Genomic DNA, 12,305 nt, shown 5'->3' on the forward strand with positions numbered 1-12,305 from the left:
AACATGTGAAGTATGGGAGTCCCAGGAGGATAAGAGAGAGAAAGAGGCAGAAGGAATAATCAAAGAAATAATAGCAGAAAACTTCCCACATTTAATGAAAAACATGAATATACACATTTAAGAAGACCAATAAACCCAAAACAGGATAAACACCAAGAGAAACACATCAATACACATATTACTCAAACTGTCAAATGCCAAAGACAGAGAGTTCTGAAAGCTAAAAGAAAAAGGCAATGTGTTATATACAAGGAATTCCAAAAAGATTCTGATTTCTTATCAGAAACTATGGAGGCAATAATGCAGTGAGAAAAAATGTTTAACGTGCTAAAAGGAAACAACTGCCAACCAAGAATTTTGTATCCAGCAAGATTGTCTTTCAAAAATGAGGGAGATACTAAGATATTCCCCGATCAACAAAAGCAATGCAATTTGCCATCACTAGACATGCCCTACAAGAATGCTAAAGGGAGTTCTCCACACTGAAAGGAAAGAACAACAGACAGGGAATCAAAGCTGCATAAAGAAATAAAGACCTCCCGTAAAGGTAACCATATGGGTAATCATAAATACCAGTGATACTGTCTTATACTTTTTGGTATGTAACTCCACTTTTCACTCCTTACAGGTTCTAAATTGTAAATGCATAAAAAGTAATAATAAATATATGATTTGGGGACAGAGAATGTACAAAGATATAATTTATAACAAGTACAACAAAAAAGTGGGGAGATGAAATGGTTATAGGAACAGAGTATGTGCATACTATTGAAGTTAATCTGGCATCAAGCCAAACATGACTGTAATATATTTAGGATGTTAAATTTTAGTCCCATGGTAACCACAAAGAAAATATATGAAAAAAATTCGGAGAGAATTAAGAAGGGACTTTATACGGTACATCGCAAATAAATAATATGAAAACAGGCACCAACAGAAGGTTTGTGGGACAAAAAAGGTATAATATTTTAAAACACTAAAGAGCAAAACGGCAGAAGAAAGTCCTGCATTATCAGGAGTAATTTTAAATGTAAATGGATTAAAATCTCCAGTTACAAGGCAGAAACTGTTAGAAGGGATTAAAAAACATGACCGAACCAGATGCTGTTTATAAGAGTCTCACCTTAAATTCAAAGATATAACTAGGCTGAAAGTGAAAGAATGGGAAAAAAAATTTTTCCATGCAAGTTGTAACCAAAAGGGGTGGGGTGGCTATACTAATATCAGATAAAATAGGCTTTAAGTCAAGAACTGTTACGAAGGACAAAGGTCATTATATACTGATAAAGAGTCAATTAAAAAAGAAGACATAATTATAAATTATTAATGCACCCAATGGCAGAGCCCCAAACTATATAAAGCAAATATTGACAGATACGCAGGGAAAAATAGACAGTACTACATTAATAGTAGGAGCTTCAATACACAACTTTCAATAATGGATAGAACATCTAGACAAAAGATTAATAAGAAAATAGAAGACTTGAACAATATTCTAAACCAACTAGATCTAACAGACATCCATAAAATATTTTATCCCACGACAGAAGAACACACATTCTTTTCTAGTACACAAGGATCATTCTCCAGGATAGACCATATCTTAGGTCACAAAACAAGTCTCAATAAATTCAAAAATATTGAAATCACACAATGTATCTTCTCTAACTACAATGGAATGAAACTAGAAATTAACAACAAAGGGAGAAATGGAAAATTTGCAAATATGTGGAAATTAAACAACATACTCTCAAGCAACCAATGGGTCAAAGAAGAAATCAAAAGGGAAATTAAGAAATATCTTGTGGTGAATGAAAATGAAAACACAAGATACCCAAACTTAAGGGATATAGCAAAGGAATTATGGAGAGGGAAATTCATAGCTCTAAACGCTTAAATTTAGAAAGAAGAGAGATCTCAAATCACAGACCTAACCACACAACTGAAAGATCTAGAAAAAGAAGAGCAACCTAAATCCAAAGTGATCAGAAAAAGGAAATAACAAAGATTAGAGCAGAGATAAATGAAATAGAGAATAAAACAATAGATTCAATGAAACCAAAACATGGTGCTTTGAAAAGATCAACAAAATCAACAAACCTTTAGCAGACTGACAAACAAACAAAAAAACAGAGGACATGGCTGAGAGATTTCAAATGGAGTCAAGAGGTCACTCTGGTGGGCATTCTTATGCGCTATATAGATATCCCTTTCTAGGTTTTGTAAATTGGAATAGCTAGAAGTAAACACCTGAAACTATCAAACTGCAACCCAGTATCCGTGACTCTTGAAGACGATTGTATAACTATGTAGCCTACAATGGGTGACAGTGTGATTGTGAAAACCTTGTGGATCACACTCCCTTTATCCAGTGTATGGATGGATGAGTAGAAAAATGGTTACAAAAACTAAGTGAAAAATAGGCTGGAATAGGGGGATGATTTGGGTGTTCTTTTTTACTTTTACTTCTTATTTTTATTATTTCTGGTGTAAGGAATGTTCAGAAATTGATTGGGATGATGAAAACACAACTATATGATGGTACTGTGAACAGCTGATTGTACACCATGGATGACTGTATGGTATGTGACTGTATCTCAATAAAACTGAATTTAAAAAAAAACAAGAATAACAGCATGTGTAAACACAAAGAAATGCAAACTGCAGGGCCTATAGCAGGGAAGAGGAGTCATTAGAAGCAGGTAGAATGCAAATGAACAGGCTCAGGAGCAAAAGAAACAGCTGGCGTGAATAGGAAGCAGACTGGGCTTCTCTCCAGGAGGGAAATTCCAAGGGCTTTTAAGCTGGGAAGAGACAAAATCCGACTACTTTTCCAAGGGGTCCAGAAAGCTATGTAGTTGGGGTGAGTGCAGAGTTGGGGGTCCAGTGAGAGACCACACCGAGGAAGAAAAGGCCTCCAGCTGAAGTGGGACAGGAGCTGGGCCGGCTGGAAGGGGCATTACCAGGAGCTTCAGCGGCTACAGTGAAGACCCAAGAAAGCCTTTTCATGTGACCAAACTTAATTTATTATTTTTTACCTTTAGAAAAAGCAACCAGATGCCCCTCAGCCTTGTAACTCTTACTTTAGGTCAGTGTTTCTCAACCTTTTTTTTCATGATCACCACCCCCCCACAACAAACCATTTTAGACATTTTTTTCCTCCTTGTCTAACCCCATTAAATCTTAACACCACAGATGTACTGTGTCTTTTATATATATATATATATCTGTGCTATGTACATAAAAAAGGGTAAGTTTTTTTCACCCAAATAACCAATTGTTGCTCTCTTGGGGTGATACCATCCCACCAAGAATGCAGTTTTACATTATCCTCTCTTTAGCGAACTCTTCTCCCAACCTTTCTTTCCTGTCCCCTCTTTGAATATTAGAAATTGCATATCCAGGGTTTGAGAAATACAAATGAATATTGATTTTAAATTTCTTCCAAGACAATTATATCTTCATGGCAACATATTATGGTGATATTCAAATTAGACACTTTTTTCTTTTTTAATATATATAAATTGTAACTTAGGACCCGAATATATTGGCATTGTCCACATTTACCAAAAAGTTAGAAACTATCTGGGTATGTCTTCTGGAACTGACATAAAGTAAATCCCTGAGAACACTGATTTCTAGTTCTCTGATCTTTTTCGAAGTCTCTATAGTCCCTTTTGTTGCTCACAGTATTGGAAACATTTTGGCTTTTCTGGGAAGAAATGAGTAACACTGTGATACATATTTAGAGCTAAAAATTAAAGATATAGTCTTGGCTAATTTCACTGTTAATCACTTTTTCAAATTTTACAGATGTTCTACTGCTGTTGATCACTGCCCCTAGAGAGCTACAAAACACTGGCTGACTCAGGTGTCACGGAGACATTTGTACTCGTAGCTGGATGGGGGTAGCCCTGCACAGGAAGCTGTCTAAAAGAGGTGGTAAGCAACACAGGGTGATTTACTGGAAGGAATCTAGGAGAAACCTACACTTTAAGGCCACTGTAATTGTGCAGATAGAATTTTTTTTTTTGCAATTAACAAGAAGAGAGACAGAACACACAAACGGACAATGACCCTCTATCACCAGTATCTGGAACAGGAAACTGGTCCACAACCTGCAACGAGCAACCCAGGAACCTGCCCACCATCTATAGCAAATAGCTCAGGAAGCCAAACCACAATCCCTGTAACAATTGACCCAAAATAGACAGGACTTATCAATAACTGACAGCTTCCCCCAGTTTTCGCCCCTGCTCCAAACTTAGGACCAACCAGAGAAAGCCAAATATGCTCCTGTAATCAATCCCACGGGGTGCCCCCTTCTAGTAAACGCACCTCCAGCTTCTAGTGCCCACAGTCTCCAGTCAGGGCATACTGAAGGTTTCCCTGCTTCCCACTGTAAGGCTTTCCCACTCCCCTGGCCTGCCCTTGAGTCTCTGTCAAATGCAGGTGACAGTGGCTGACTCCTTTGCTGTAGCAAGCTCTGAATAAATAACCTTCGTTTGTTCTTATTTGGGTGTTCTTCGTTTATTTCCACAAAAGTAAGAAAGAAGTTATTACTGTGTCAAAAGTACATAGAGCTCTATGAAGAATATAAAGATAAATGAAACTCAGGCTCTGCTCTCCAAGCACTTGAAATCAAGGAGCCCTGAGGCATGAATGGAAACAGCTGTTACATAAGGGGTACCATCCCGGGATCACAGGTCCCCAGTGGTAGGCTCAGGGCCTGGCTCACCCTGCTAAGCAGCTCGCCCTGCTGAGCGGGTGGCAGAGGCCACCCCGAGGGGCAGCAGGGCCGCACAGAGAAGTGAGTGTGGCTGTGGACAGCAGGATGTCTTGGGGTGCAGTGTGATGGTGGGAAGGAGAGCGACAAAGACGGGAGTCGGCATGAGGAGGCCCATGTGTGGCTGTGCACGTGAGCTATGTTCAGAGAACCAGGCCTGGGATGTGTGTGCTCTGAGGGCAGCTGGAGGGGGCAGGGGAGCCGACGGGTGGTGGGGATTGTGGGACGGCTAAACGTCCTGCGGCCATACCAGAGCTGCCGTGACTGAAGTCTGTGCCACTACACACAAAGAGTGGGTGTCTGGGAGGGCATGTGGGAAAGGCAGTGCTATAAAGGCACAAGTGGGGAAGGCCTTGCAGAAGAGCTTCAGGCATACCACAGATGGGGCCAGAAGGGGCCCAAATGCCAAGCCCAAGGTGAGGCTCTGGTTGGTGGGAGGGTCACTAAGAACAGTCTGAGAGCACAGGGACTTGGGGGTGGGACCACCCAGGTAGGAGATGTGAGGGGCTAGAGAGAGGGCAGATGGCTGGGAAGTATGCCAGGACCTTTAGCAGAAGCCAGAGCTGCAGGAGGCTAAAGAGGAAACCTTTGCAGGGAGGAAGGGTTGGGGGAAAAGATGTGACAAGCTACATTTCAGACAATGAGTGAGAGGCAACCACCCCAGGAGGTGCTCGGCAGTGGTCAAAAATACAGAACAGAGACCCAACCAGCCTTGCATCTGGCCCCTCCCAGGCTGCTGAAGTTCTACCAGAGAGAGGCAGTCACCCTGGGAGTGGCAGCTCCTCACAAATCGGAGGTGAGGGTGAAGAACAAGAGAAGCCTGAGGTCAGGGGGGCACAGCTGACTGACAGGTGTACTAGATGAACACGCAATATGTCATAAGAAACAAAGGGGTAGATACTACAGTATAACGAGACCTGTAGGATGCATCATATGTATAATGCTTTATGTACCATAAAAAAGATGAGATTCCTTGTGCCTTTCTTAGCAAGCTCTCATGGCAGGGTTGCTAGAAAGGAGTTACCTGGATTGGTCAGCTTCTCTTCGAGCTCAGCCTGAGTGGTCACACTCTCGGATTTCGGGGAGTGGATAATTAGTACGACAGAACCCGCACAGCTTAGGAGACACCCCAACTTGCCCAAGATGTTGAGCTTTTCCTTCAGAAGGTAAGAAGCTAAAATGGACCTTCAATGAAAAAAAGAAAGTAAGTTAGATCAAACTATTTAACTTGTTTCTACTTATTGCAAATAGTTTAGATAGAAAAGCCACATTATCTTTATAGCCATATTTTAATTATTGTAAATTTGGTTTTTGAGAGTAAAAAAGATTGGGAATTTTTACTGAAGATTTTATTTCAACAGAAATCGGTCTTTCATACCAACTCTGTGCCCGTTTGAATGTCTTATGTCCCCCCAAACGCCATTATTTTTGATGTAATCTTGTGGGGCAGACCTACCAGTGTTAATTAGATTGTAATTCTTTGAGTGTTCCCATGGAGATGCGCCCCACCCAACTGTGGGTGATGACTCTAATTGGATAATTCCCATGGAGGTGTTGGCCCACCCTTTCAGGATGGGTCTGAATTAAATTACTGGAGCACTATATAAGATCAGACAGAAGGAGCAAGCTGCTACAGCCAAGAGGGACGCTTTGAAGAAAGCACAGGAGCTGCAGATGAGAGACAGTTTGAAGATGGCAGTTGAAAGCAGACTCTTGCTCCAGAGAAGCTGAGAGAGGACAAATATCCCAAGTGCAACCGAAAGTGATATTTTTGAGGAACTGCAGCCTAGAGAGGAATGTCCTGAGAGAAAGCCATTTTGAAACCAGAACTTTGGAGCAGACACCAGCCACGTGCCTTCCCAGCTAACAGAGGTTTCTGGACACCATTGGCCATCCTCCATTGAAGGTACCCAATTGCTGATGTGTTAACTTGGACATTTTATGGCCTTAAGACTGTAACTGTGTAACCAAATAAACCCCCTTTTATAAAAGCCAATCCGTCTCTGGTGTTTTGCATTCTGGCAGCATTAGCAAACTAGAACAAACTCCATGCTAGGAATTGCTAGGAATTGCATGTTAGGCATGAAATGTCATTGACATAGTTAATGACACACTTACTATGTCATTATATTCCATTATTACTTCAGTAGTTACGAAACACACTGGAGTAGAAAAAGAAGTTTTAGGATTGACTAAACATAAAAGTATTATTTCCTTATTTATAAAAGCAGACAAATAATAAAAAACCTGTTAAATGGGAAAGTAGAAATTGAAATTGTTCAAATAATTACAAGTAATTCATTATCACAACAGTTAAAAATGCACAAAAAGAAGAAAAATGCTAACAGTAATTGTACTATGGTGGAAGGAGTATGGGTGATTATTTTTCTCTTCTCTAATGCCCAAAACTTTAAAACTATGCTCAGTATGTTTTTTCCCTTTTCTTTTTAAAATTTTTTCTTTCTTTCTTTTGTCTCTTTTTGTTTATTAAAGAAGTAGTAGATTTACAAAAATAGGCAGAAAATGCAGAATTCCCATATAAACTCCTATTATTAACACCTTGCATTAGTGTGGTACACTTACTACAACTGAAGAATGAACTGGATTTTTTTTTTAATTTTATTTTAGTAACATATGTACAACCTAAAATTTCTCATTTTAACCACATTCAAATAATTGATGCTGTTAATTAAGTTCACAATGTTGTGCTACCATCACCACCATCCATTACCAAAACTTTTCCATCACCCCGTAAGAGAAACTCTGTGCAATTTAAGTTTTAACTCCCATTATCCCTATCCCCAGCCCCACACTGGCCTCTGGTAACCTATATTCTAGTTTCTAACTATGAATTTGCTTATTCTAATTATTCATATCCATGAGATCATACAATATTTTTCCTTTTATGTCTGGCTTATTTCATTCAACATGATGTCTTCAAGGTTCATCCATGTTGTCACATGTAGAACTGCATTTCTTTTTATGGCTGAATAATATTCCATTGTGTATATACACCACATTTTGTTTATCTATTCATCGGTTGATGGACACTTGGGTTGCTTCCATCTTTGGATAACTGTGAATAATGCCATTATGAACACTGGAGTGCAAATATATGTTTGAGTTCTGCTTTCAACTATTTCGGTATTTACCTAGAAATGGGATTGCTGGGTCATATTGTAATTCTATTCTTAACTTTCTGAAAAACCACCAAACTGTCTTCCACACAGAGTACACCATTTTACGTTCCCACCAACAATGAACAAGTGTTCCTTTTTCTCTATATCCTCTCCAACACTTGTAATTTTCCATTTTTTAATGGTAGCCATTCAATTAGGTATGAAGTGGTATCTCACTGTGGTTTTGCTTTGCATTTCCTTAATGGCTAATAATGTTGAGCATCTTTTCATGTGCTTTCTGGCCATTTGTACATCCTCTTTGGAGAAATGTCTATTCAAGTCTTTCACCCATTTTTTAATTGGGTTGTTTGTCTTCTTGTTATTGAGTTGTAAGTTTTCTTTCTATACTCTGGATATCAAACTCTTATTGGGTATGGTTTCCAAATACTTTCTCCCATTCTGTAGGTAGTCTTTTTACTTTCATGATAAAAATCCTTTGATGCACAAAAGTGTTTAATTTTAATGAAGTCACATTTATCTAATTTTTCTTTTGTTGCTTGTGCTCTGGGTGTAAAGTGTAAGAAACTATTGCCTAACACAAAGTCCTGAAGATGCTACCCTATGTTTTCTTTTAGAAGTTTTATAGTTATAGTCACATTACTTTTTAATAAAAGCACAAGTGTATTCTTTATAAAACATCTATAGTCTTAAGACTTGTAATGTGTGTCTTCTCTCTTTCCCTTATTTAGCAGAAGTTAATAAAATCTGTGTAACATCAGTATGAAATCTGATTTGGAGAACCTGGGCTGTCTGTAAGTCACTGGCCTGGCCATTCTCCCTTTTCCGGGGTCCATGGAAAAGGCACTCAAGGAAAAAGGAACACGAACATGAACTCACAAGGAACACCAGGCCCAGGTATGTGCTAGATTATCTCCTTTAATCCTCATTTCAGAAATAAGGAAACCAAGCCTCAGAAAGGATCAGCATCAAACCTAAGACCACAGAGTTAACAGGTGAAAATTGGTGAAGACACATCTGTACGGCCAAAGCTCCCATTTTTTCCATTGTACCACTTAGCATCTCTGGCCCCAGACAGCCTGTCATCAAGGATCCCCTAGTGGTGTAGCTGGGGAAATAAGCAATGTCACTGAAACAACTAACCAACAATATAATAATATGCAACTGGATATTAAATTGAGGAGCTCCGATGATCTCCATGAAGCTATTCAGAAAAGAGGAAACCACAGAGAAGTGGGAGGCTCACAGAGCAAGATGTGGAATCTTTCTGATTTCTGAAATCCTCAGTTCTGGCTTATAAGACATCCAATTGGCTGGATGAGGAGACTCCCCTCATTGCAGAGGGCAATCTCCTTCGTTGACTGCAATCAAGTAATTGTAGACAAAAATCCATCTGTGAAATACACAATATTGTGTTTCAGAGTAACAATCAGGCCAGCACTCGCTTGACCAAACGACTGGACACCACACCCTAGCCAAGATGACACATGAAACTAATCATCACACAGTTTTACTGAGATACAATGCACATAACATATAATTCCCACATTTAAATTACACAGTCAATGGTTTTTAGTATATTCACAGAGTTGTGCATCCATTACCACAAAGAATTTTAGAACTTTTTCATTATGCCAGAAAGAAACTCTTTAGCATTCCTTAGCCATTACCCACCAATCCTCCCATGCCCAGGCAACCACTAATTTACTTTCTGTCTCTATATAGATTTGCTTATGCTGGACATTTCATAAAAATGGAATCATACAATATGTGGTCTTTAGTACTGGCTTCTTTCACATAGAATAATGTTTTCAAGATGTATCCATGTTGTAGCATATATGATTCATTTCATTTTACCGCTGCATAATATTCCATTACATTCCATTTCTTTTTACTGCTGAATAATATTCCATTTCATTTACCCATTCATCAGTTGATGGCCATATGGATGGTTTCCATTTTTTAGTTACTATAAATAAAGCTGCTATGAACATTTCTGTACAAATTTTTGTGTGGACAAAGTTTTCATTTCTCTTGGGTACATACCTAGAATTGCTTAGATCATATGGTAACTATGTTTAATTATTTTAGGACCTGCCAGAAACTGTTCCTAAGTAGCTGCACCATTTTACATTCCCACCAGCTACTATGTCCCCCACAAAAGCTATGTTCTTTAATGCAATATTGCAGGGGCAGACTTATTAGTCTTTTGATAAGGGCGGTACCTTCTGATTAGGTCGCTTCCATGGAGATGTGACTCACCCAACTGCAGGTGAGACCTTTTGATTAGATCATTTCCATGGAGGTGTTAACCTACCCATTCAGGGTGGGTCTTGATTAACTCACTGGAACCCTTTAAGAGAGCCCAAAGAAACCAGAAGCTCAGAGAAGCTGAGAGACAATTTTGGAGAGAAGCTAAGATATATAATCCAGAGTTTGCCCCTAGGGAGAAGCTAAGAGCAGACACTGACCCAGATGCTTGGATATGCAGACAGGAAGACATTTGGAGATGCTAAGCTAAGAGATAAAGTCCAGATTTGCCCTGGAGAAGCTAAGAGAGGACCCCTAGATGCTTACAGAGAAATGCCCAGGAGCTTTTTCTGCATCTTTTGAGGTGATAATATGGTTTTTATCCTTTATTCTATTAATGTGTTATATTTCATAAATTGATTTTGATACTAAAGCAACCTTGCATTCCTGGGATAAATCCCACTTGGTCAGCATGTATAATCCTTTGTATATATATTGTTGGATTTGATTTGCTAATATTTTGATGGATTTTGTGTCTGGATTAACAAGAGAATTGGTCTATTAGTTTTCTTTGACTGTGATGTCTTTGTCTAGTTTTAGTATCAGGGTAATACTAGCCTCATAAAAAGTTCCCCCTCTTCTATTTTTTTGGGAGAGTTTGTGAAGAATTGGTATTAATTTTTCTTTAAATGTGTGGTTGAATTCACCAGTGAAACCATGTGTGACTGGGCTTTGTATTGTATGAAGGTTTTTTAAATTACTAATTTTATCTCTTTAATTATTATTGCTCTATTTGAATTTTCTACTTCTTCTTGAGTCATTTTAAGTAATTTGTGTCTTTCTAGGAATTTGTCCATTTTATCCAAGTTATTTAATTTGCTGGCACACAGTTGTTAACATACAGTACAAATATACAGTTGTTTTATTTCTGTAAGATCGGTAGTAATGTCCCCTCTTTCATTCCTGATTTTAGTAATTTGAATCTTCTCTTTTTGCTTGGTGAGTTGAGCCTAAGATTTGTCATATTTGTTGATTTTTTCAAAGAACATATTTTGGTTTCATTCACTATAGTAGGTTGAATTATGTACCCCAGGAAAAAAACATGTTGCTAATCTTAATCCACATTCCTGTAGGAGTAAACTCATTGTAAATAGGACCTTTCAAAGATGTTATTTTTAGTTAAGATGTGGCAAACTGAATGAAGTTGGGCCTTAATCCTATTACTGGAGGCTTTACAAAGGGAAAACCACTGGAAGGAGTAGAAGCTAGTCAACAGAACCTGGAAAAGAAGCAAACATTGCCATGGTATGGGAAAGCCAAGTTTTACAGTTTGCTAATGCTGCCATTATGCAAAATACCATAAATGGATTGGCTTTTATAAAGGGAGTTTATTTGGTTACAAATTTACAGTCTAAAGGCCATGAAAATGTCCAAATTAAGGCATTGACACAAGTATACCTTCACTGAAGAACAGCCGATGGCATCTGGAACTCTTCTGTCAGCTGGGAAGGCACGTGGCTGGTGTCTGCTGTGGGGTTCTGGTTTCAAAACGGCTTTCTCCCAGGATGTTTCTCTCTAAGTGTCTTGGGGCATTCTCTTAGTTTCTCCCAGGCAAACTCTGGGCAGGCCCAGTCAACGGAAGTTACACGTCAACTGAGATACAGGAATTTAAACAACTACTACTAAGTAAATTCAAAAAGTTTAGGGAGGATATTGCAAAAGAGATGAACCGTATAATGGAAACACTGGGCGTACATAAGGTAGAAACTGAAAGTTCGAAAAAACAACTGGTAGAATCTATGGAAATGAAAAGCACAACACAAGAGATGAAAGACACAATGGAAACATACAACAGCAGATCTCAAGAAGCAGAAGACAACACTCAGGAACTGGAGAACAAGGCACTTGAAAGCCTGCACACAAAAGAACAGATAGAGAAAAGAATGGAAAAACATGAGCAATGTCTCTGGGAACTTAAGGACAAAACAAAAAGCAGGAATGTACGTGTCACTGGTGTCCCAGATGGAGAAGAGAAGGGAAAAGGGGCAGAAGCAATAATAGAGGAAATAATCAATGAAAATTTCCCATTTCTTATGAAAGACATAAAATTATGGGTCCAAGAAGCACAGCAT

The 12,305-nt window shown here is 38.8% G+C and overlaps 1 protein-coding gene across 1 annotated transcript in view; it reads right to left on the reverse strand.

Annotated features, from left to right (window-relative positions):
• Positions 1-12,305, reverse strand: part of NIPA1 (NIPA magnesium transporter 1) — a 38,940-nt gene that overhangs the window by 7,509 nt on the left and 19,126 nt on the right. The window contains exon 4 of the mRNA XM_037832805.1: positions 5,811-5,971. Within this exon, the coding sequence (XP_037688733.1) occupies positions 5,811-5,971 (161 nt within the window). The remainder of the gene's footprint in view (positions 1-5,810; positions 5,972-12,305) is intronic.

The sequence above is a fragment of the Choloepus didactylus genome, chromosome 4, assembly GCF_015220235.1.
Source record: "Choloepus didactylus isolate mChoDid1 chromosome 4, mChoDid1.pri, whole genome shotgun sequence".
Classification (NCBI taxonomy): Eukaryota; Metazoa; Chordata; class Mammalia; order Pilosa; family Megalonychidae; genus Choloepus; species Choloepus didactylus.